At 39.3% G+C, this 21717-nt stretch overlaps 3 protein-coding genes across 9 annotated transcripts in view; 2 read left to right on the forward strand and 1 right to left on the reverse strand.

Moving 5' to 3' along the window:
- flvcr2a (FLVCR heme transporter 2a) overlaps positions 1 to 7852 on the forward strand; it is a 28487-nt gene extending 20635 nt beyond the window's left edge. For 2 of the 3 annotated variants that reach the window (XM_050061120.1, XM_050061118.1), the window contains 6 exons: positions 229 to 339; positions 2011 to 2116; positions 2192 to 2303; positions 3899 to 3966; positions 5086 to 5206; positions 6271 to 7852. In XM_050061120.1, coding sequence (XP_049917077.1) covers positions 229 to 339; positions 2011 to 2116; positions 2192 to 2303; positions 3899 to 3966; positions 5086 to 5160 — 472 coding nt within the window. In that variant the 3' untranslated portion in view covers positions 5161 to 5206; positions 6271 to 7852. The remainder of the gene's footprint in view (positions 1 to 228; positions 340 to 2010; positions 2117 to 2191; positions 2304 to 3898; positions 3967 to 5085; positions 5207 to 6270) is intronic. The other variant, XM_050061119.1, reaches the window with a different exon arrangement.
- A 153-nt stretch (positions 7853 to 8005) lies between these two features.
- Positions 8006 to 10468, reverse strand: erg28 (ergosterol biosynthesis 28 homolog). Its single transcript, XM_050061122.1, has 5 exons — positions 10313 to 10468; positions 9895 to 10049; positions 8988 to 9078; positions 8776 to 8894; positions 8006 to 8685 (listed from the first exon to the last, which is right to left on the reverse strand). The coding sequence occupies exons 1-5, from the start codon at positions 10324 to 10326 to the stop codon at positions 8597 to 8599; spliced, it is 468 nt and encodes a 155-aa protein (XP_049917079.1). The 5' UTR covers positions 10327 to 10468; the 3' UTR covers positions 8006 to 8596.
- A 125-nt stretch (positions 10469 to 10593) lies between these two features.
- ttll5 (tubulin tyrosine ligase-like family, member 5) overlaps positions 10594 to 21717 on the forward strand; it is a 61658-nt gene continuing 50534 nt past the window's right edge. For all 5 annotated transcript variants that reach the window (XM_050061112.1, XM_050061116.1, XM_050061113.1 and 2 more), the window contains exons 1-9: positions 10594 to 11173; positions 11556 to 11706; positions 15794 to 15900; positions 16013 to 16095; positions 16860 to 16966; positions 17261 to 17391; positions 17512 to 17594; positions 19769 to 19838; positions 19944 to 20028. In XM_050061112.1, the coding sequence (XP_049917069.1) occupies positions 11648 to 11706; positions 15794 to 15900; positions 16013 to 16095; positions 16860 to 16966; positions 17261 to 17391; positions 17512 to 17594; positions 19769 to 19838; positions 19944 to 20028 (725 nt within the window). In that variant the 5' untranslated portion in view covers positions 10594 to 11173; positions 11556 to 11647. The remainder of the gene's footprint in view (positions 11174 to 11555; positions 11707 to 15793; positions 15901 to 16012; positions 16096 to 16859; positions 16967 to 17260; positions 17392 to 17511; positions 17595 to 19768; positions 19839 to 19943; positions 20029 to 21717) is intronic.

Below are 21717 nucleotides of genomic sequence, written 5' to 3' on the forward strand. Positions count from 1 at the left end.
GGTTCTTAACTGGCAGGCATGTAGCCAACAAGATTCAGATTCTTAGACATTAATGTATATGTGAAATAAGATTACACTGGATTACTTACATAGCTTATTGTGCCTATAGTTACAATAGTCTTTAGTGTTTCTCCACAAACAGGCTGCTCTGTGTGTGAATTCATTTATCGTGTCACTTTTTGGTGTTTTTTAATCTGTAAGATTAATATTTCTCTCCTGTGTCCTCAGACAAACCACCTTGGCCGTATATCTCCTCTCTTTGATCGGGATGCTGGTCTACACCTTCACCCTCAACCTGGGTCACCTGTGGGTGGTGTTTATCACAGCAGGAGTCTTAGGGTAGGTAACCATTACAGAGACAGACGGGGGTTGAAATTAAATCAGTAAAAAAATAGCTATGGTCAGTTATTTCTCTATGAAGAAAACAAAAACAAGTCCTAGGACTTACAGTGATGGAGGGTTTACTGCTACCCAGTTAGACATTTACAACTCAACTAAACTCAACTCAGCTTTATCTGTATGGCACCTTTTATACAAACATGCACTCCAAAGTGCTTCACATGGCAAAATTGGAATGCCACAGACACAAGGCAATAAGATATTACAAAAGCAAACCAACCAAAACAGAACAAACTAACAAAAGAGCCGATTAAAACTCCATAGAATAAAAAGAGAGTAGATAGATAAATAAAATAGAAGTAAAAAACAGTGGTTAAAACTAAAAAATCAAGATTGTAATGTTACTCCACATTACAAGCCAGATTAAAAAGGTAGGTCTTGAATTTACATTTAAAAATACAGAGAGAGCATTAGCCAGTCTAATATCCACAGATTAGGGGCGTAGAAACACAAAGCGCTCTCATCAGTAATTTTATGGGACTGAGGAACATTTAAAAGTAAAGCAGAGGAGGACCTCAGTGATCTAGCTGGAACATAAAATGATAGAAAATCTCTGATGCATGGAGGGGCAAGGCCAGGGCAGCAACTAGTGGGTTAGGTCCCCAGTTCCTCTCAAAGACATTAGAGAAACATTCAGATATATTCTTCCAATAAGTAAACTATTTCTGACATGTCCAAAGAGAAGGTATTAATGTCCCATCTGCCTCTTTACACCTACTACAGAGGGGGGAAACATCAGGGAAGATCTTGTGCAATCTGTCTTTGGAGTAGTATCGTTGTATCAGATTGTGTCTAGAGTTAATTGAACATTTACGCACACTTTCAAGGCTCTCCTCCCACATCTCATTGTCTGTCTCTTTACCAAACTCACGTCTGCTTAAGTGCATTCGTGCTGACGTCAGTGTACCTTTATATAATGTGGTAAAAGTAGGAAACTGCTCCCTTACTACGAGGATTAAAGTTGTTAATACTCTCGAGAGTCATGGGAACATATTTTCTCAATTAGACAAATTTTTGACATGCCAATTTTATATCAGGAAGTCATTAACATCATTAAATTGTTAAATTCGAGTGTGACTGACAACCCTGACACAGACGTTCAGGCCTTTCAAAATGATTCCTAAAGCAAAACTTTACTGTGATGAGTTTGATGACACAGCTTTTAGAGGTTATGGTGAACCACGTCTGTCACATTTGATGTCCACAGGTCTTAACAGCTTTTAAGATCTTGCTAATAATGCCTGGAAACATTCTGGTGCAGCTGCAGTTCATGTTTCTTTGTGTTTCTCTCGTCTGGCATGAGAGCCGCTTTGTCAAAGTAATATTAATGCTCTGCCGAACCCCCCCGGTCCACGTGCTTTGTCCTTACAATTATTGCTATTTATGGTAAGCTGATTAAGCCCATAACTGGTTTCCATAGCGATGCCTTTGTCTGCTTTTCATTCCTGAAACCCAGACAGGATGTGTTATACAGCGATATACACTTGCCCTACTTTTGTGTTTTCTGTATCACTTAGGATAGGATGAAAACTCCTGCAGATCATGCACGTCTGTTTAAGCTTTTTATTTGACCTTCAGTGTCTGTCTGTCTGTCTGTCTGTCTGTCTGCAGCTTTTTCATGACAGGATATCTGCCTCTGGGCTTTGAGTTTGCAGTCGAGCTCACCTATCCAGAGTCAGAGGGAACCTCGTCTGGGCTGCTCAACTGCTCGGCTCAGGTGAGTAACGTCAGCACGTTTAACATACAAGACAAAATAAACAAAAGGTTCAACGTATTTTAAATCTCATTTCAGATCTTTGGAATCATTTTCACCATCTCCCAGGGGAAGATTATCGACAAATGGGGCACTTTTGCGGGAAACATCTTCCTGTGTATCTTTCTGCTAATAGGATCAGCACTGACAGGTAAAATATTTACCTGTCCTCAGCAAACCTCTCCTGTAACCAGCACTCACAAGATATAACATCTCTCATGTCAGGCAACTGTAGATGTCCGTGACACGCTATGTTTTTTAGAGGTTGAGCATTATTGTTCAAACCAGTGTTTACTGTGTCAATAATCCAAAAGTTATACATACACAGTCCTGTCTTTTTTAAAGGGTGAGGTTGCCCCCTAGTGGCTGAATAGAGAAACTACAGTTTTTTTTAAAAGGCACAATAAAATTAAAAAACTTATTTGTTAAGTGGAAAGCCTGTACATCTGAAATATGCACAATCTCCCAATCTCTCTCCATCTCTTCGTTATTATGTTATCAAACACTGCACATAAAAAAATAACATAGCTAACTTCAGCTAACTTCATTTTCACCCACAGTATGTGCAACCTACTTCAATGTGCATGCGTCAGAGATCTCAGTGTCTTTCAGGAGCCACATCATGTACATGTGGTCTTTTTTGGTATAAAAAGTGTGGCCAGGTGTGGTCAGGGATTGACGCTGGAAGCTGCCTCTTGTTCTGGGCATTGTGGTCAAAAGACAGGTGGTGCTTCTTTTTCTTTCAGGTAGCTGACATCTGCAGTAGAGGTGCTTCTCGCACGTAATGGCAAATGTAGTGAAGTAATAAGTAGATTACTGCCTCAATAATACTCGAATAAAGAGCAGAAGCATGTTTTTTAAAAAAGGAACATAAGGAAGCAATACAGTTTTTTACATAGCTCACATAGTACTTTGATCATTGTACAAAGTTTTCAGCTGCCGTAACATCTATTGACAAGTACGGTGAATTGTTCAAGTGCGGTAAGATGTACCTGAGATTCAAACTTGCGAGGAAAAGAAAGGAAATGAGATACCAATAATAATGATAAATAAATTAATGTGTATGTGTACACACGAACATACCTGTTTGACCACATGTACACTCATGAGTAAAAAAAGAAGAAGAAAGGTAAAAAAGCAAGAAAATATAAAAAAAAAATGCAAATAAATAAATACAGTAAACCTAAAAATATAAAAGTGGGATGGGAATAGAAGGGGAATATGGATTTTAGAGTTCCATTACTGCATTAACAAACTCAATATAGGACTCCACCTCTTTATAAATTTTAGTCTTTGCAACCTGAATGCATATGTGATTTGTTCCATCTCATAAAATGTTCTTTTTGTATTAAAATTCCTTAACATATAAAGCATTTTACTGGTTACCTGATGCCATTTACTGGGTTTTTACAATTAACACACAACAACAACATATTTCTCAGATTTTTTAAACATATAACATGCAAATCATCACTTTCAAAACTGCATAAAATACATCAGGTTATGGTTCTGAAACACCTGTCACCATTTTGTATGGAATTTTGTAATAATGGTGACAGGTGAGTTGTGACACAGAGGTACAGTGTGGTCAGTGCTGTCCAGGCACCTGCTTCGAATAGTTTTCTGTGCTGTTCCTGTTTTTCTTTTTCAACCCAAAACACACTGAGTTATAGAAATAATCCTTGCTGACATAATAAAGCGTCCAGCTCTAATATTAACTTTCCATCTCCTCTGTGTTTATCGCAGGATTCATCAAGTCCGACCTGCGACGGCAGAAGGCCAACCTCCAACAGAGCGAGGTGCAGACAGTGAGTGTAAGTACATCTGTGTGCGCTGCATGAAGTCAGAGGTGGGATCTTCACATCCCTGTGGGGAAGGAATGTGCGAGATGCCGCCCTGGCTCTGCACTGAACGCACTGCTTCTCTGCAGTCCTCACACCGCTGCGGGCATGCACATGAGTGAATGCAGGGGGGGTTGCACTGTTGCACTGTTGAAAACTTTCCCTCCTAACTCACTAAAAACATCCTCTACTCTTAAAGCTGTTTGCACAAAGCGCAGTTCTGCTTTGTCTGACAGCTCTCCAACAGCATGTTTACCATCTGCTGCTATAAAAAACTCATCTTGTTTGAACTTTTGCAAACTCTGTTGCTCCCTTAATGTGGGTGCGGTAGACAGCTGTCAAACAGATCAGCTCATAAATCGCTGTCACACTGTGATAATCACACACCACAATCCGCTTTCAATAAATAAAAGCAGGTTTAATTTATCGAGCTAATCTGAAATTAAGACATCCTTTTGTTCAATAGTCCATATGTACGTAACGCATCACAGATTCAAATTTTCTCCAACTGGAAAAAACCCAGTGTCCTCCAGCTGCTCAGAATCACCTTTGACTTTTTAAAAATGAATGCAATTTTTGCAAAATCTTGCATCGTGTGTCTTCTGCTGCTCACTCGTGGCTTTGTTTAAAACAAGCTGGGACCTCTTTATTCCTCGTCCTTTCTCTTTTCCTAATATTCCTAATCTAACAATACAAATGCAGCTAAAATGGAAAGCTCTAATAATCCTGCACGCTAACAGTAATAATAATATGACACACTGAACCACCATGAGCCACCTCTGCTAAATTGTTAAAACTGAGAAGACCAGCAGTGAGATAAATAACAATAAAGGCATTAATAAGCTGTAATAGGTTGATAAATGTAAGATATAAATGGCAAACAAATACTGCACACCATCTTCTCCTCACTAAAAGCAGCCAGTGCAAGTGTACTAGAGAGTATCTATCAGGCAGTATTAGTTGGGTGTGCAGGGTTTGGTGGAAGGCAGTCTGGTGGTGGTGGTGGTGGTGGTGTGGGATGGAGGAGATGTCAGAGGATGAGGTGGCCCCTGTGGGCCCCTCAGAGGTGTGACACCCAAGCTATCATTCCAGCCTACAGGCTCAGTGGCATCGGCGCAGGACTACGGGGCCACAGCATGCAGGGCCCACTGGCAACGGCAGTCTTGACATAAACCCACAACCTCACTAAAAACCAAAACACACACCTGCCAAGGTAGGGACACACTCTCGCTGAAGCTCCAACACCTGTAACATGATAATCCACACAAACACACACACACATAATGGACAAGAACATGTGACAGTAAACAAACATTATTTACAATGTCAAAATGCCTCTGAATCTTCCAGAACATTCAACAAAACTGTTACAAACCACATTTTGTTTCAATGTATGAAAATATGTTTTTAATTAATTCTTCACAAAAGCATGACTGGTATTTTGTCAATAATACTTGAGGTTATCGTAAGAAAACTGCGGTACATTCTGCTCCACTTCACAGTCACATTTAACAGGTTCACTTGCTGTTACCGTGGAATAAAACCTCCTATAAGGTGTTATGAAATTCATATTTAAAGGTCCAGTGTGCAAGATTTATGGCCATCTATTGGCAGAAATTGCATATAATATTGATAACTATGTTTCCATTACCTAAAATCCTACCACCTAAAAGTAAGAGTTGTGTTTTCATTATTCTAGAATGAGCCTTTTATATCTACATACGGAGCGAGATCTCTTCCACCAAGTCCATCATGTTGTTCTACAGTAGCCCAGAATGGACAAACCAATCACTGGCTCTTGTGTTTTCACAGCAGCCTCTGCAGTTCTCCTGCACACTTGGCACACAGGAGAAGTTTCAGTTTCGCAACCTCACAGCTAGATGCCACAAAATCCTACATACTGGACCTTAAAGTAAAACAGATGTTCAGCAGTTGTGAGTTTTTTGTTATCACTGTGTGTCAACCTTTTTTCTTTTTTTTTGCTTTAATCAAATCAACTTTTTAATTGAATTTTAAAGCAATCATTTGATATCTGTGATTAACTGACAGTACTAAGAGGTTTTAATGAGAATATAATTAACGGATTATATTGATTTGATGTAAGAAGTGAACGATTAGTTTTAAGATGTTTAATATAAAACTAATGTGTGGAATAATTTTGGTCTATGTTAACGTTCTGTTCTCTTTCTTCAAGCAGTGATGAGTTGAGAATTTGTGTCTTCTTATAAAAAAGAACCCTTGTCGATCGTAATTGTTTTCTGTCCTCGTCCTTTACAGAAAGGGAAAGCTGATGTAGAAGGAGGCGTCTCTCCACCTGAGCTCCTGAAGGAGAGGAAGTTATAAGAGTGGACTCTGTCAAAGACACTGTGTACAGACAAAAACACAAACACTGACACTATCAATGTGTATAAACACGCACACATGGCCACGGACAAAAAAAAAAAAAAAAAAAAGCTGCGGTGAATAGTGAGCACATGGAGAGTGGATCAAACTGAGCAGCCCTCAGAAAGGCTTTAAAACCAGCAGACATTTGATGTACTGTGACTGTAAGGACCTCACACTCCCTACATCCAACGCCCCAACATCAGAGATTTACACTAATATCCCAAGTGCAACTTAGCTCGTCCCACACTGCGCACAGATCAGATCATGCACAAGAGAAATGCACTTGGAACCTCAGTGGTTTTTACACCTCGAGACAAAATCTTTGTGAACATTAATTTTATCTAATGTATGTATTTTACCTGTCAGTGCAATGCAACTGCCTCTTAGTGACTCCAACATGACTACACTCTTTAACTGACCGTCCCCCTCTGATCTGTGTTATTTTAGTGTTCTATGCATCTAATGAGCAATATTTAAACTGTGACTGTCACCTGATATTGGACCAACATTGTGTGTAACTGAACTCAGTCTTTACATCGCTGAAGGCATTAACTTGAGTGTTAAATGCAGATGTTGGACTGTTGTGTTTTCCTGTCATGGCAGTCAGACTCCCCAGGATCACACAGTCTCACTCCTGCATACTGCTGATTACAAATATGATTGATGCTGTGCATCTGCATACACTTTGGGAGGTCAGTTCTGTCCTCGTTTTACTGTAAGTGATCTCAACAAGACAACTGGTGATGAGTATCTGGATTAACGTGCGAGAGCGCCTGGAGCATGAAGGATGTCATCACAGCACAAAACACGACGGAAGACAAATCAGTCTACTGCAGTTGTCATTTTGCACAAGGAAATGTTTTTACGTGTTAAACTACTTAGCTTGTAAAGTTGTTACAGAGAAATGTAGTTCATGCTGTTTGTACAGTTTGTCATCGACATGTTTTACTTGATGTGTTGTGCAGATTTGTCCAGTGATTTTCCTGTTTTATGATGAATGTTATGTGATTTTTAGAGATGCTAGTTATTTTTACAGTGGTATTTCTAGGATATTTTGTAGTGCTGTGAAAAACAATACACCCCTAGAGACTGGATACTCGGTGTAGTGTTTTCTATGACACTAAGTATATGAACCACAGTAAAAACAAATTAATAGATGTATAAGAGGATTCAAAGGACTTTATTTTGTTCTCTATATAGAATTGTATAACCTCAAGGAAAAAAATTGTCACTGTATATATCTTTGGATATAAAAAGGACGACATTTGAATTTATATTTTTGTACCTTAAAAAACCTCACAAAGCAGTGTGCTTAAGTTTAATGCATCTCCTATCCTAAACTGGAAAATCCAGAGCTAAAAAGTCACATCAGCAGAAAAGAACGTCTCATTTAAATCTAAATATGAGATCTGAGCAGCACAAAATATCAAATATAGAGTTGTTCCAATACCAATGCCAGTATCTTTAATGCCTCCGATACTGCCTAAAATGCTGGTATCGCAACAATAATGCAGAAAACTCACTCTTGGAAAGAAGATGTCTTTCAACTTATTTTTCATATATAGTTTATAAAATACATATTATACTCCTATTACTTTAGTAGAAAATATCAAAAACGCTTATCATATCATTTTTAAAATGTTTTATAGGACAATAATTGTGCATAAATTCAAATGATGTACAAACATTTCACAGCACAGAACAAACATTGAGAATAATTGTTGATAATTGTTGAAATTTGTGTTTATGAGACTTTGTAATGAAGAGCATAGTTTTATAGTCGTCTGAGTTCTTTGGTAGATCATGATTTTAAAAAATCTTGTGGTAGTCTGGAGAAATAAAACATTCCCAAAGAAATCTACACTGGATTCATTCATGAGCAGAGACGTGAACGAGGTTCATTCAGCACTGACAGTTCAGATACTACAAAATTAACTCAATGAAACCTCCATAAGTATAACACTGCACATATTGCTCACTGTAGTGTAACATGACCTTCTGTCACTCTGTTTGTGATTGCACTGTGAGCTGTCAGTTTAAAAAAAACATCAAATACAGCTCAGATAGAGATGAACATCGTCCATATAAAGTGTTAGCGTAGGAAACTGACATACGACCAGATCTCATGTTCTTCACGGCAAGAAGCAGCACGCTAGGACCAGTCCACTAGTGTCTGCTGATCATTGTGGAGGTGGGAGGGAAATCAAACAGCTGGGATTCAGTTACGCTTCTTCTGTCGTGCGCCGACTTCCTCTTGTGACTCTGGGATGCACTGGAATCCAATCAGCATTCCTATGATGGAGAAACCTGGAAAAACACATGAAGATGTTTTAATACCTTTGAAACATGACATGTACTTATTCAAGGAATCATGTACATATATTTCCCAACACTCACTTGCCACAATGAGAGGTGCCATGACCCCGATAGTCAGAGGAGCTGTTTTGTAGATGAAGGCTTCAGACAGGAAGTGACCCAGCGCTAACACGAATGTCCATAAGGTGATGTGATACAGCCTGCAGGAATGAGATGGATGAGAACACAGTGAGAACACACAGTGTGAAGACTGCCAACAGAAACAAGGTGCAGGAAGTGAGAAGCTGTCTTACGTTCTGTTCTGGATATCAATGGCACAGGAACAGCGAATGATCGACGACAGCAACGTCCAAATACCAAAAGTTCGAGCTTGGAGACCATTTACTGAGGAAATGGGAAGTAAAGAGAAAATTATAAAAATTGAGAGAGAAAAAATAGCCATTTATATATTTTAGTCTGCCTAATCTTAATTTATTTACAAATATTTGATACAAGCCTGATCCATAAATCATCTTGGCCAATATTAACTTGTCACAAACACAATTTGTATCAGTATGTTGGCTAATAAGTATTTAAAAAAAACTGCAGTGCTCAACGAACAAACATTTTTACTTCACTATAATTTTCTGATAATTTAAGTTACTAAGTACTTTACAAATTAAGATTTTACACACCATATAAAAATAAACAGGTTCAGCTGAAAGGATTAGTCGATTGATTAGAAAACTAATTGGCAACTGTTCCAATAATCAAATATGTTATGGTTGCAGCTTTTCAGATATCAGTCAAGATCAAATATTTTAATTGATTAAACTGACTTAAGTTTTTTCTGCATTGGCTACTTTTACTTTTAATACTTAAACATATATTTCTGATTGTACTTACATGATTTTACTTAAGTAACATTTTCAAAGCAGGACTTCTACTATTAACAAAGTATTTTTTACTGTGTGATATTAGTACTTTTACTTAAGTAAAGGATGTGAATACTTCCTCCACCACTGCATATCTGACTATATTTGGTTTTGGTTATCCTAATAGTGTGATATATAGCTTAGATGTTGCCTTAGCTGCTGATACACATTTAAAATACATATTTCTGTTCAATGCTATTTTATAAACTTGTACACCACCAACTCCTGAACACTGAACACGCTGTAATGTCCATTTAAGTTTTGCCAATCAAACCTATTTACTCACCAAACTCTGGTGTTCCTGTGTAGAGCTTCTCTGACAAAAAACTGTGATCTCTGAAACTCTGCACGGTGTTTCCCATCGCGATGACGGACACCATCACCAACCAGCTCCTCAGGACGTTCAGAAAGCGACTCATGTTTGCTGTCTGTGAGACGCACCTGTCACAGAGAAGTCAGTGAGTGCAGGATAAACAGCTTCAAACTGAAGGCTAATGCAACTGCAGCTGGCTGGTGTCATTACACAGAGAGTAACAGCTCCATGTTGCCTTGTCTGACACATGACAAGGAGACCATCTATTAGCTAGCAAGACATATTGAGTAATAACTAACGTGACATAGCAGGCTAACGTTGCTGTGACATGGTTAATACAATTAACTAACCTATTGTGATTAATAATAACACGAATTATTCTTATATTTACCTGGCGGCCTCCATAAAACTACCATGTGAACGTATTCCTGAGAGAGAAGACAGGACTGGACATTAAACAATTAACTGGGACTCAAGCCAACGGACCACAGTGTTATGATCACAATGGTAAGTCATTCAATCTTGGACTGTGGGTGGACCAATCACAGACTTCAAGGAATGGCTCCATCAATCGTACCATTCATATGATTGGCCCATATGAGCACTCAGGTTCCGCCTACTCTCTTTGCCAACCAATAGGAATAAAGAAATCCCGTCACCTGTAGACTGTAGCTAGGTTGCGTTCAAACAAAGATTAGATGTGGAGCGAGATAGTGCTCCGTAGTGACTTATCTTTTAGTTAAATCTTTTCTAATGGAGGAAGAACTACATAATGACATATGCTAAATACGCAATACTAAACGACAGAAGTTATTATACTGGTAGCAGAAATGAAAAAAGTTATTAAACTGGTGCCATTCATGTGTAAATCCTTTCCTTGTACTTTTTTACTTCAAGAACTAAATTTCTTTTTCGTACACGTCCCCTTTAAGCACTATATGCTGTCGAAAAACACAAAAAAAATACATAGCCTACATATTCCAGCGATTTTTGACAACACTTACTATGTTACACCGAGGACATGGGATATATTTTCGCCTGACAGTTACCGTAACGTCTGCCTCACGTCCCGCCATTGGACGGTTGCAGTGCAAAATTTGGTCCGCTGGACAATTCATATCACCCGCTACTGCGCATGCTCTCTGCTCTGTTGCTACTCAGTTGTTGTAGTTACCAGGAAGATTAACCGCGATGATCAACTGGCCCTGGCGAAACCAGCTAGCTAGCAGTTAGCAAGCTGTCAGAGATAAAGGCAAGTTTACGTTGTTGTGTACTTGCATGGCATCATAAAAACGTCTACTTAAGCGGTCTCAAACTTAGAGGACTTCACCTCGTTAGCTTCCCGTACCTAAAGTATCATGTCAGTAAGCTTATTTAGCTAACGCTTGTTTGGCTGTCTGTCTGGGTTTAACGCCTTCTGTCCACTGTAACGTTAACAGAAAGATAAATATACCCCCACTACAAACAGAGCTACAAAGCAGTTATTCTCGGCTAAATGTGAAGCAGTGTGTCAGGACTGTACATTGTTTGTTAGCGAGCCTTTGTAACGTGGTTCTTAACATAATGTTTTGAATGAATGCTTTGATGTTTATTTGAATTGAGTTGAGCTTATTCAATAGATGATGTTTTTGCAGGTGGAGGTGGTAGTGTTAGGTGCCATGGTAAAGCCTAGACACTTGATCCCAGGAAGATTTCACCTGGCAGCTCGTCCCCTGTTCCTGTGAAGATGCCTGCTGTGATCCGCGATAAGGAGGACTCTGAATCCTCCTCAGAGGACGAGCATGAGTAAGTGTGCATACTTTATAATCACTTAATAGTAACTGTGGAGCAGTCAGCATCAGAAATGACCTGCTTAAACTTAAGGAAAGTAAAAGCCACATTCTGTAATAGCCTTCATATAATCATTGCCCTCCTCATCTTGAGGTTGAGCTCCTTTTCTGTTGCTGTATTTATGTTTCCTGTGGCCAGGTTAGTTTTATTCAGCCCAATGTCATTTATCTTTTGGGGGGCTTTACTGTCTGTACAACATATGACTTAGCCCCTTGCTGCAAATTAGGAAAACTCCCCCTAAAACCCTTCAAATAGCATCCAAATGCAAAACCACCTTAGGTTCACATCACTGGTGATCAGCCTTTAAATAGCTGTGTCTGTGCAAACTTCTAAAAAAAACTCCTAAACCAGTATATTCAGGTTAATTCTTGGGCCTTACATGTTTAATTTCTGATCACATACACCTTTGTGAGAGTGTTCTCTTATGCAAAACAGGCTCATCCTTTAATATGCTCGCATTGCTTTTAAAGCAGTGAGACAGTTGCAAATGGAGATGAAGATGAGTAGGATGTTGCTCACAGTCCTTGCACCTTATGGACATGGCTGTCTGAATTACACAGGTCGCCTTAGGTGTCAGTTAGGCTCTTAGCCTACTGATCCTCCTGTAATACCTCCCCTAAAGATTCCCTCTAGATACAGTATTAATGTGACACCATGTTAACCAAAAGCTTTTTCTTTGGCTGCATTGAAGTCTTCAGCTTTGCAGCTCGCAATAGTTTATTGATTGTTGTGTAATGCAGTCTATTTAGTATTATAGAAGATGTCCTGGGCCCTTTTTAATAATTAATGCCAAGATACATTTAGACAAAATGAAGCCTCCAGGTAGTGTTTATTTTGCATAATTGATGAGAGATTAACAGTGTGAGAGAGAAGAGCATCTAGCTCCAGATCATAGCTGCAACAGTTGGTCTATGTTATCTTGTCTCTGCCAACTAATTCCTTCTTAAGCTATACTTAGTCATAGCATACTGAGAGTCACTGTGCCTGCTTTTAGGCAAATTTCCATCTCCTGATTTAGTTTGGATTGCTTAGTATTAGGGTTTAACCTCCAGGCACCAGTGCAGTGTGCTAGGAGACCAGATGCTTCCAGACCAGAGTTTATAAAATAAAAGGTTACATGCACACTGCTGTAGTTGTGTAATGTAGTATTTTGAGTGCACCCTGACTGATTTCAACTTATTACCAAACAAGCATCAGCTGCACATTTGATTTCAACCTGTGAAATTCTTCTGATCAGCTCTGACTAGCATGTTAACGTTTATTTATCTGGGGCAGTTGATTTTAGTTGACACTAACATGATGTAAAAGTTTATGACGACAGACAACCCTGAATAATGCAAAGGACAACAAAGTATAGTATTTCAGGCAACACAGGAGGCACATAGCACACCTAAAGACTAACACATATAAGTGCATGTACATGTACATGGGATTACTGCATATTTAACCACATATTGTCAACTTTTAAATGATTGCTTTACTGAAATATAACTGCAGTGGCAACAATTTGGCCAGTTGCCTAAGACCTTCACATCTTGTGTGTGTGTGTGTGTGTGTGTGTGTAGTATCTCAGTTAGACTTGGACAATATCTATTTTTTCATACCTCAATACCGTAGTGACATTTCACCAGAGTTTACCAGGGTTCCTGGAAATCCTTAAAAAGTCTTAAAAGGCACTGAATTCATTAATCTAAAAAATAAAGCCTTAATTGGTATTAACACTTCTTAAGTCAGTCTTTGAAAAGTTTGAAAAATGCTAAGATGCTAAATTAAATTACAGTACAATTAAATTAATGCCAATTTTTTAAAAGATATTTTATTTTTGGCTTTTAACCTTTCTTAGATAGGACAGTCTAAGTGTGAAGAAGGGAGAGAGAGGGGATGACATGCAGCAGAGGACATTGCCTTCATATATAGGAAGCATGCTCTTCCCATTAAGCCACCGGACGCCCCAGATTTTATGAATTTTATTTTATTTTTCTGACATTGCATTGTAAAATCTAAGTAGCTTACTGATGTCAGTTCATTTTTTTTTTTCAGGTCTTGTTAATTGTAAAATTGGTCCCAAATTTCATTCCGAGTGCCACTAAAATAAGTCTTAAAAAGTCTTAAATCCAACTTGCCTTAAGATATGGTACACGGTATACGGTATTTGTGTGAAGAGTTAACAAATGAATAGCTGAGCTACTGTTGATTAGGGGTGGGCAATACAGTATGGCCTTAAAATAATATCATGATATTTAAGGGTATTTTTGCAATTATTATATTCTTGACGACATGACAAATTAGTGAAAAAATGTATTATTAATTTAAGAGCGTAGAATTGCAACAAATTAAATGATACAGTTTTATATGTCTTTTAGCAAAATCGTAAATGATTGAGTTGTTTTTTTTCCCCACCTGGACCTTTATGCTCTGCCATTTCACTTCTAGTCATCACGCTGTAACCTGTGACAGGCTGTTATGATACCAGAACTATTGCACATTTACATATATGTAGTGTTTTGTCAAGCCGCGAGCATCACATAGGTTTACATTACCAAAGGTTTATGAAAAAATCACTTAATGACACCAACTGCAGTGTGCACATGGTGAGAGAGGAGAGGGAGAGACGCTGTGCTGCTGCCAGAGGAGCCACTGAATGAGTTCCCTCTGAGCGATAACTCACTGAAAGAGTCTGAGAAGTCTGGGGCTGTTCATAAAACATTCAGGATGCCACAGTTTATTCCACACTATTGAAGCTGCTCCTCTTTTTGGAACCACCGCAGAGTCAGTAATAATTTTGCTTTCAGCCATGCTTGTAGTTGCCGTTGTTAACAGTATGATGTCAATATGTTAATTAGTCAAAATATCACAAGTATTACAATACGACGTTTTCATATCATATTAAACATTGTGCTGGTATAATCGTATAGGAGATGATGTGGCACACCGCATAGCATGTTGTCTTGCCTACAATGCTGTGTTTGTGCCTTGTTAGTCCAGCCTGGATGGATTTAAATACTTCTGGCCCAAAGAATAATAAATACATGGGAAATAAGTCCTCTTCTTGCTGGACCTGATGACATCTGTAGCTGCAGAGAATACTGACACTTCATGGGCTGAATGGAGAGGGTGTGTTTATAAAATTATGTGGCTAAAATACTGCTTTTGTAGTTGTTAGAAATCATCATAAATTTAAATGTGGCTTTTTTACTAGTCCTGCAACGTTATCCCCACCACTCGCAGTCACCATCCTTTTCAGCTCAGCTGCCTGTTCTACCAGTAGAGACTGACCTCTGGTGGCGCGTGCTGTGCACTACAATACATTACCTCAATGCAGCATTTCTGTGTGAATGTCATAGGAAGACAGAGCATCTGTATATTTTACCTCATACCTTTGTGATTTCTTAATACACCGGTATACTGTAATACCTTGATACAGCCCAGATCTAATCTCATATTGTTTGATGGCAGTTTATGTTCAAAATAAACAATAATCTAAAAAATAATCCAAACTCCTTGTTTAAGGGCGTGCAACAAAGCCACCGTAGCGGAAAAGATATCTGCTGCATTATCTGACATACCTAGATACTTAAGCTAGGGGCAGCAATTGTTTACATGCCTCTCCTCTTTATCAAAACCGGCCATGCCTGATTGAGTTCTACTCCATCATCATGCTACCTTATCTTATTTTTAACCCCGATAAACGAGCTGTGTCTGGTACTATCAGATAGTCCGCAGCTTTACAAGGGTGTTTGTCAGTACAGTACATGGGTTTGTTATTGCCCAGCACCTCCTGAAAATGTGTGTGGTTCTGTCTCTATCTGCCTGAGTGAAATAAACACCATGTCAGGATACATTCCCTCAGCATTAGGTAAACTACCCGTATAGGCGAGTTCATATCATCGTGGTATTGTTACTGGGATGTTTTTCTGTGTGTGAAATGTTGATTTGTCCAGATTATTTGATTCTTGACTCTTCTGTGGGTCTCAAGTTTGCAAACAATTAGAAAATCTGCCTCTAACTGTGAGTGTGTATCATGTAATTGTTTGTCCTCTAGAGATCATCCCTGCATTGCCTGGAGTGGCCTCAGCAAGACCATCCCAGTTCTCTTGTTTTGCCCTGAAGCTGCAGTTTCAAAAGATGGGAATATCTGCTCTGCTGGAGGTACACTACATGTGTTGACGCTGCAAATGACTATTAGGAAAAGTAATGCTACCATAATCAAAATATGGAGCCTTAAATAAGTTGGATACTCTGAATATTTTGTCACCCTCAGAGCGATATAACATGGCCTTTAAGATTGTGCGCACAGAGAGCCGCCTGGTACGAGGACTACTCACCAATCATGGATTCCATGAGGTAATGTTCTCCACTAAATCATGCAAATTTAAAAGATTAGCCTACATCTTGCAAAAAAAAAAAGCATTATTTAAGCTGCACATGTTATTTATGTACCTCTCTGCTGTGTAGGATAAGGCATAGTGGAGCTGTTTTTATTTCCTTTGACTGATAATGCCGATGTCAAAGCCCGGGAATGCACCCATGGAAAAAAAACAAAATGACCTCAAGAGCATTAATCCTGTTTCACGAGGGCACACAATCCCCATTATGGCTCTTTCCAAGCAGTTACAATTAATTCCCTTTTTATTTCATTTCAATGCTTCTTGACTCCCGCTAACCCATCATCAAAGGCAGACGAGTGTCTACCACAGCCGCGACAGAGCCAAACTTTAATAAAGCTTTATTGCAAACATCTGGCTCTCCCCTAGACACTGAGCAGCCATGTGGATTCTGCCTCCTAACGAATTGTTGGAATAAAACAAAACAAAACAGATAGAATAATGTTGGGGCGATGAAAATCTGCAAGTTGGCCTTCCTTTTGCGACAATATCTTAAAAGCCGGCCGTATTTCTTCAGGTTATTGGTGAAGTGTCTGATCTGCTTCTTAGATTTAACTGCGCTGTCATATGTGATGGACATCAGAATATAATACTGCTGTCGTCGACTGGAAACTCTACACAGCGTTTATGCCTTTTTTTTAAATGATCTCTTTGCAAATGTCATTTACTTTGTGAGCACTGAGTCTAAATGATTTGATTAAAGTCAATCACTCTGATTTCCAGGTTCACCCAAACAGCAATGACTTTAACCTCATGTGGACAGGATCTCACCTCAAGCCTTACATACTACGCAGCCTTCAAGACTTCCAGAAGGTCAACCATTTCCCCAGGTATGATACAGCGCTCAGATGTATGTGAGTGTTGCCACTGTTTTCTGTGTTATAAATATCACCACTGAGCCACTCTAAGCCCGTTCAGTTCAGGCGATGTGTTTGTTGGCTTCCACTGCAAAGCGCATTTAGTTTGGACCGGTGCCTCTGTGAAACATGAAATGAATCACACTGTCAGGCAGAGGGCGATCTATTGCTGTTATGTATTGAGTGTATTTTTGTTCTGTCAATGCTGGAGCTGTGGAGCGGAGTGCTGGAGAATTTTTAAAAACTGGAGGCTCTGCTCATTTCCAGGTCATATGAATTGACGCGCAAAGACCGTCTGTATAAAAACATCCAGCGAATGCAGCAGACTCACGGCTTCAAAAACTTCCATATCGTTCCTCAGACCTTTGTGCTGCCCTCTGAGTACCAGGAATTCTGCAGTAAGAAAACCTTTCATCTGATCCTGCTTACCAAACCTCTCTATATGTTATATTCCTCGCCATTCTAAATATATACATTATACATTTTGCTGTTTCTTGTCTTTCTTTCCTCTGTCTCAGATTGTTTCGCCAAGGACAAAGGACCCTGGATTATTAAACCAGTAGCATCTTCCAGAGGGCGCGGCATCTACTTGGTCAGCAATGTGAGTGATTTTGCCCACAGGAGTTATCACTCTCTAACACATTTTTGGCTTGTGGCTTTGTAAAATAAGTGTTTGTTTTTCTTCTTGGAAATTCTTGATGTAAAGCACAAAGAGATTAAAGCAGGGCGGACAGACTGCAACTGATTAATTTCACCATCAATTAATCTGCCCCTTATTTTCTCAAGTTAGTGATTTGTTGCCGTTTTTGTTTCGTGTCACCAGCAGTCTAAAAACTCCCAGATATTCAGTTGGAAATTGTACAAAACACGGGAAAGCAGCAAATCCTCACATTTGAGGAGCTGGATTCAGAGCATGTTTGGCATTTTTTGCTTGAAAATTGAATTAAAGGTCCAGTGTGAGGGACTTAGGGACATCTGTTTGCAAAAATGATATTAAATGATAAATGATAAGTGAATACAACTTGTAGAAAAAACTCCTGCACACTGTCTAACACTGTCTTTTTCTATAAATTGTGTTCTGCTCTTCTCTCTTAAAAGTCTGTTTGGAAATAGATGTGCGACGTGTTCCTTTGTTCTGAATGATAAGTGAATAACATTTTTTTTTACAAAGCTCTGCAAAAGTCACCAGGCAGATGGAGCTTGTGATATTCTAGTCAAAATGAATTGTGTGTATTTTATTCCTGAGTTCTCTTAAGTTTTTTTTTTCTCTTATGAAATTATCCTCAAGGTCATACTCACTGTTGTGTAACAGAAATATGTTTTTTCTTTTCTTTTTTATCCCTTAAATCTTATCTGTTAAATCTGGGGGTCATGTTGGGAACCACCGCTCCATTACCGCATTGAGACTAATGCAGTGACCCAAAATAAACCTGTGTTTAAAGTTGGAGTGAATTGACCAACATGTCTTTGTATAGATAAAGAAATTGGACAGGGAATAGTGTTTTTTTCTATGCTTTTTGTTTAAAACAGTGTGTAAAGCAGCACTGAATGTGAGGAATTGGAACAAAACATTCTCTCTTACTACTCACGGGACATTTAACGGAAGTTTAAACCAAGCTCTGACCATAGACTATGCACTACTTTGCATGTGAGATCTGTATTAGTAAAGCAGTGTGTTAAAGGAATAGTTCAACATCTGGCTTGCTAAGAGTGAAGTAAGAAGATGTGACTCACATGTCTGTAGGATAATACTAAAGCCAAAGCCAGCTGACGGTTAGCTTAGGTTAGCACAGAGTGGAACAGCTAAGCTAACCAAATGTCACTGTCAGTGTCCACCAGCTTTTCTATTTGTGTGTGAAAAATCTCAACACAAATTCAGATTGATGACAAACCTAGTGGGAGTTAACCGTAAGCATACTGACTTAAAAAATACTGTGTGAACCGAAGCAGTCCGTTGGCCAGATGTTATTTGTGTGTGCGGAGGGGTGTGCAGATACAGCTGTCTTTGAAATAAGTATCAACCAGTGTTTCAGACATTAATAAGCTTTGTGGAGTAAATCACACTCTTCCAAGGGCTCCGACTCTTTTGGAGGAGCTCAACAAGGTTCTCACTCTTGGAAAACATATGCACGATCCTTCTTCTTCTCAGGCATTTTTATGAAACAGTGGAAAGAATGTCAGAGCGATATTTGGAGAGAAGAAAGAAATACGTTCATTTTTTTTTTGCTTCAGGTTCTCTCTGAACTGCAGCCAGCGCTGAGGTTACCCCGCCTCCCCTCCTCCTCCTCCGTCCCATCTCTTCTCAACTTCGCCACCTGCAACACATTTCAACCTCATAAATGACCCATCTCCCACCACCAGATTGTGTTTTTATAGGCTGTTATTGAATGTTGACCCGCTATGGCCAGTGTCGCTGCAGCCTCCAACTTTTCTGAATGTGATGATTCTTTGATGTTAATGGTTAACAGCAGTGTCACATCATCTAGTTGGAATTTAGTGTTTAATGCTGTCTTATGGGAATGAATATACAGTATGGAGGACTGTGAGACATAAAAAACAGTACATTGGCCATGGAAATGCTATTGTGTTTGTTAGCTCACACTTGTCCAGCTGAAACTTCATCTCTGTAGTAAATAATCTACAATATCTTGTTACATGGTCATTTCCCTCCATATCAACCACAGCAAGACACTATGCCCATGTTAAGATGATTATGATTTACTGCCCTAATGGTGTTGATTATATCTTTAATTTGTTTCTGTGTATCTCCTGCAGCCGAATCAGATTTCAATGGATGAGAACATTTTGGTGTCTCGCTACATTAACAACCCACTACTGATAGATGGTGAGTTCTTCTTCGGCATTTAATCACTGCAGACACATTTGATTTTTAAAAGATTGTTTTTGGCATTCTGAATAATCTGTGCTCCAATTTTTGTTTTGTTTACAGAGTTCAAGTTTGACATGCGGCTGTACGTGTTGGTGACATCGTACGATCCGGTCCTCATCTACGTCTATGAGGAGGGCCTGGCGAGGTGAGCTGTGTGTTGGGATTACCTTACACTACAGTCATCACTGAGTGTATTGGAGGCAAAAAAAATGACATTTAACACAAAGTTGTTTCTCCTTGGTATGACATCTGACAAATTAAGATATAAACAACATTTAAGTCCTGAATGTGAGGAGTTTAAAGATCTCCCCCCTTGCATTGAAAGTAATCACACAAACACTGTTGATGCACGCTCATGACATATGCCTATAGTACAGGTGAGCGTGCTGCATCTCCCCCACCCACAGGAGTGCTCTCTGCAAGTCTTTTTGACTCTAATCCTTCCTCTGAGCGCTGAGTTCCTTTCCTACCTGAAGCATCAATTCTAGAAACGTTTCTTAGACCCTTTTCAGGATTTTCCACCTTAGCTTTTGCCATAGCTGCTGCTCTATCGCTATGGTCTCTGCCCCTGTAATGGGTCACTTATGCTCAACGTTAGAGACGTATACGGACACACACAGAGCCTTCTGTCTGTATGCTGTGTTCCTTTTTTACGAACAAGCTAAATACGACTGTAGGACATGATAGAGACATTTGGAAAAATAGGGGAACGGAACAAGTTAGTAATATAGTGAAAATAATTCTCCCTCGACATGTATTTTATGTATTTTATGGCCTCACAGACCACTGCCGTCTACAAAGCTGCCTCCACTAAAAGGTACATCATTGCGACCTCCTGCGTCACCGTGTTCGTTTTTGTCGGAAACTGTTGACTCTGCGCTCTAGTGCCATCTATTGGATGTATGGACATAAAGGACACATGGCTGCCACAATGTTTGACATAAATGTATCTATTTTCGTACATAAATGGAGTATAAATGATCCTTTAAACGTATTGCTTCTAGTGCGCCAGCGCGGGAAAGTCGCCACACAACTCAAGTATCCTGCAAAACACAGAGAGCTTTTCCTGAGCATGTTAGGCTTAATCAGCATTGTGTCTACTCATTTGACAGAGGCTTGAATGAAATGGAAGTTCAATTTTATGTAAAAGTCCTGCAGTCACTTTAAAGAAGTAAATTCAATATTGAGAAAAACACTTTGAGTAATGACTAGTGGTGTAGACTCTGCCTGGTTCATGGCACATCCACAGGTACATCGTCAGTGCCCAGAAGAGGGCAGCCTTAACTTTTCAGACCAACAGCTGTATGGTGTATGCCATGGTGGTGACTCTGAAACAAAGCGCTCTATTGTTCCACTTGTAGGATGTGCACATCAAATGTTGCTGATTGTGTCATTGTTCAAAGATCATATCTTATGTCTTTATGTAATAGTGTTATATTTATTGGATGTTCTCATTTAGACCAAGAATCATTTATTAATGGAAGAATAGGCTATTGTCAGGCTCAGGTAGGTCAGGAGAGGGTAGATGATTTATAGAGCGCCTGGCTCTTCGCTTTGGTCTGATAGAAGTCTGTGAAGAGTGCCACCGCCCTCATGTATGCTGGCTTGATTATCAACTGCGAGCAATAAATCATGGCCAAATTCTGAATCCTACTTTTATCTCTTGACATTCTTTTGGGTTGTGTTGCTATTCAGGTACACAGTGCGTGCCAAGGAATTCTCATTATTGCACATGTGGCATCCACTCCTCTCAAACACTGCCAGAAACTAATCTCTCTCCAAAGTGCCCCCATCCTTCAGTCAAGTGTCAGCCTTATGAATGTGGCCATTATGG

This window comes from Epinephelus moara, chromosome 14 (genome assembly GCF_006386435.1).
Source record: "Epinephelus moara isolate mb chromosome 14, YSFRI_EMoa_1.0, whole genome shotgun sequence".
Classification (NCBI taxonomy): Eukaryota; Metazoa; Chordata; class Actinopteri; order Perciformes; family Serranidae; genus Epinephelus; species Epinephelus moara.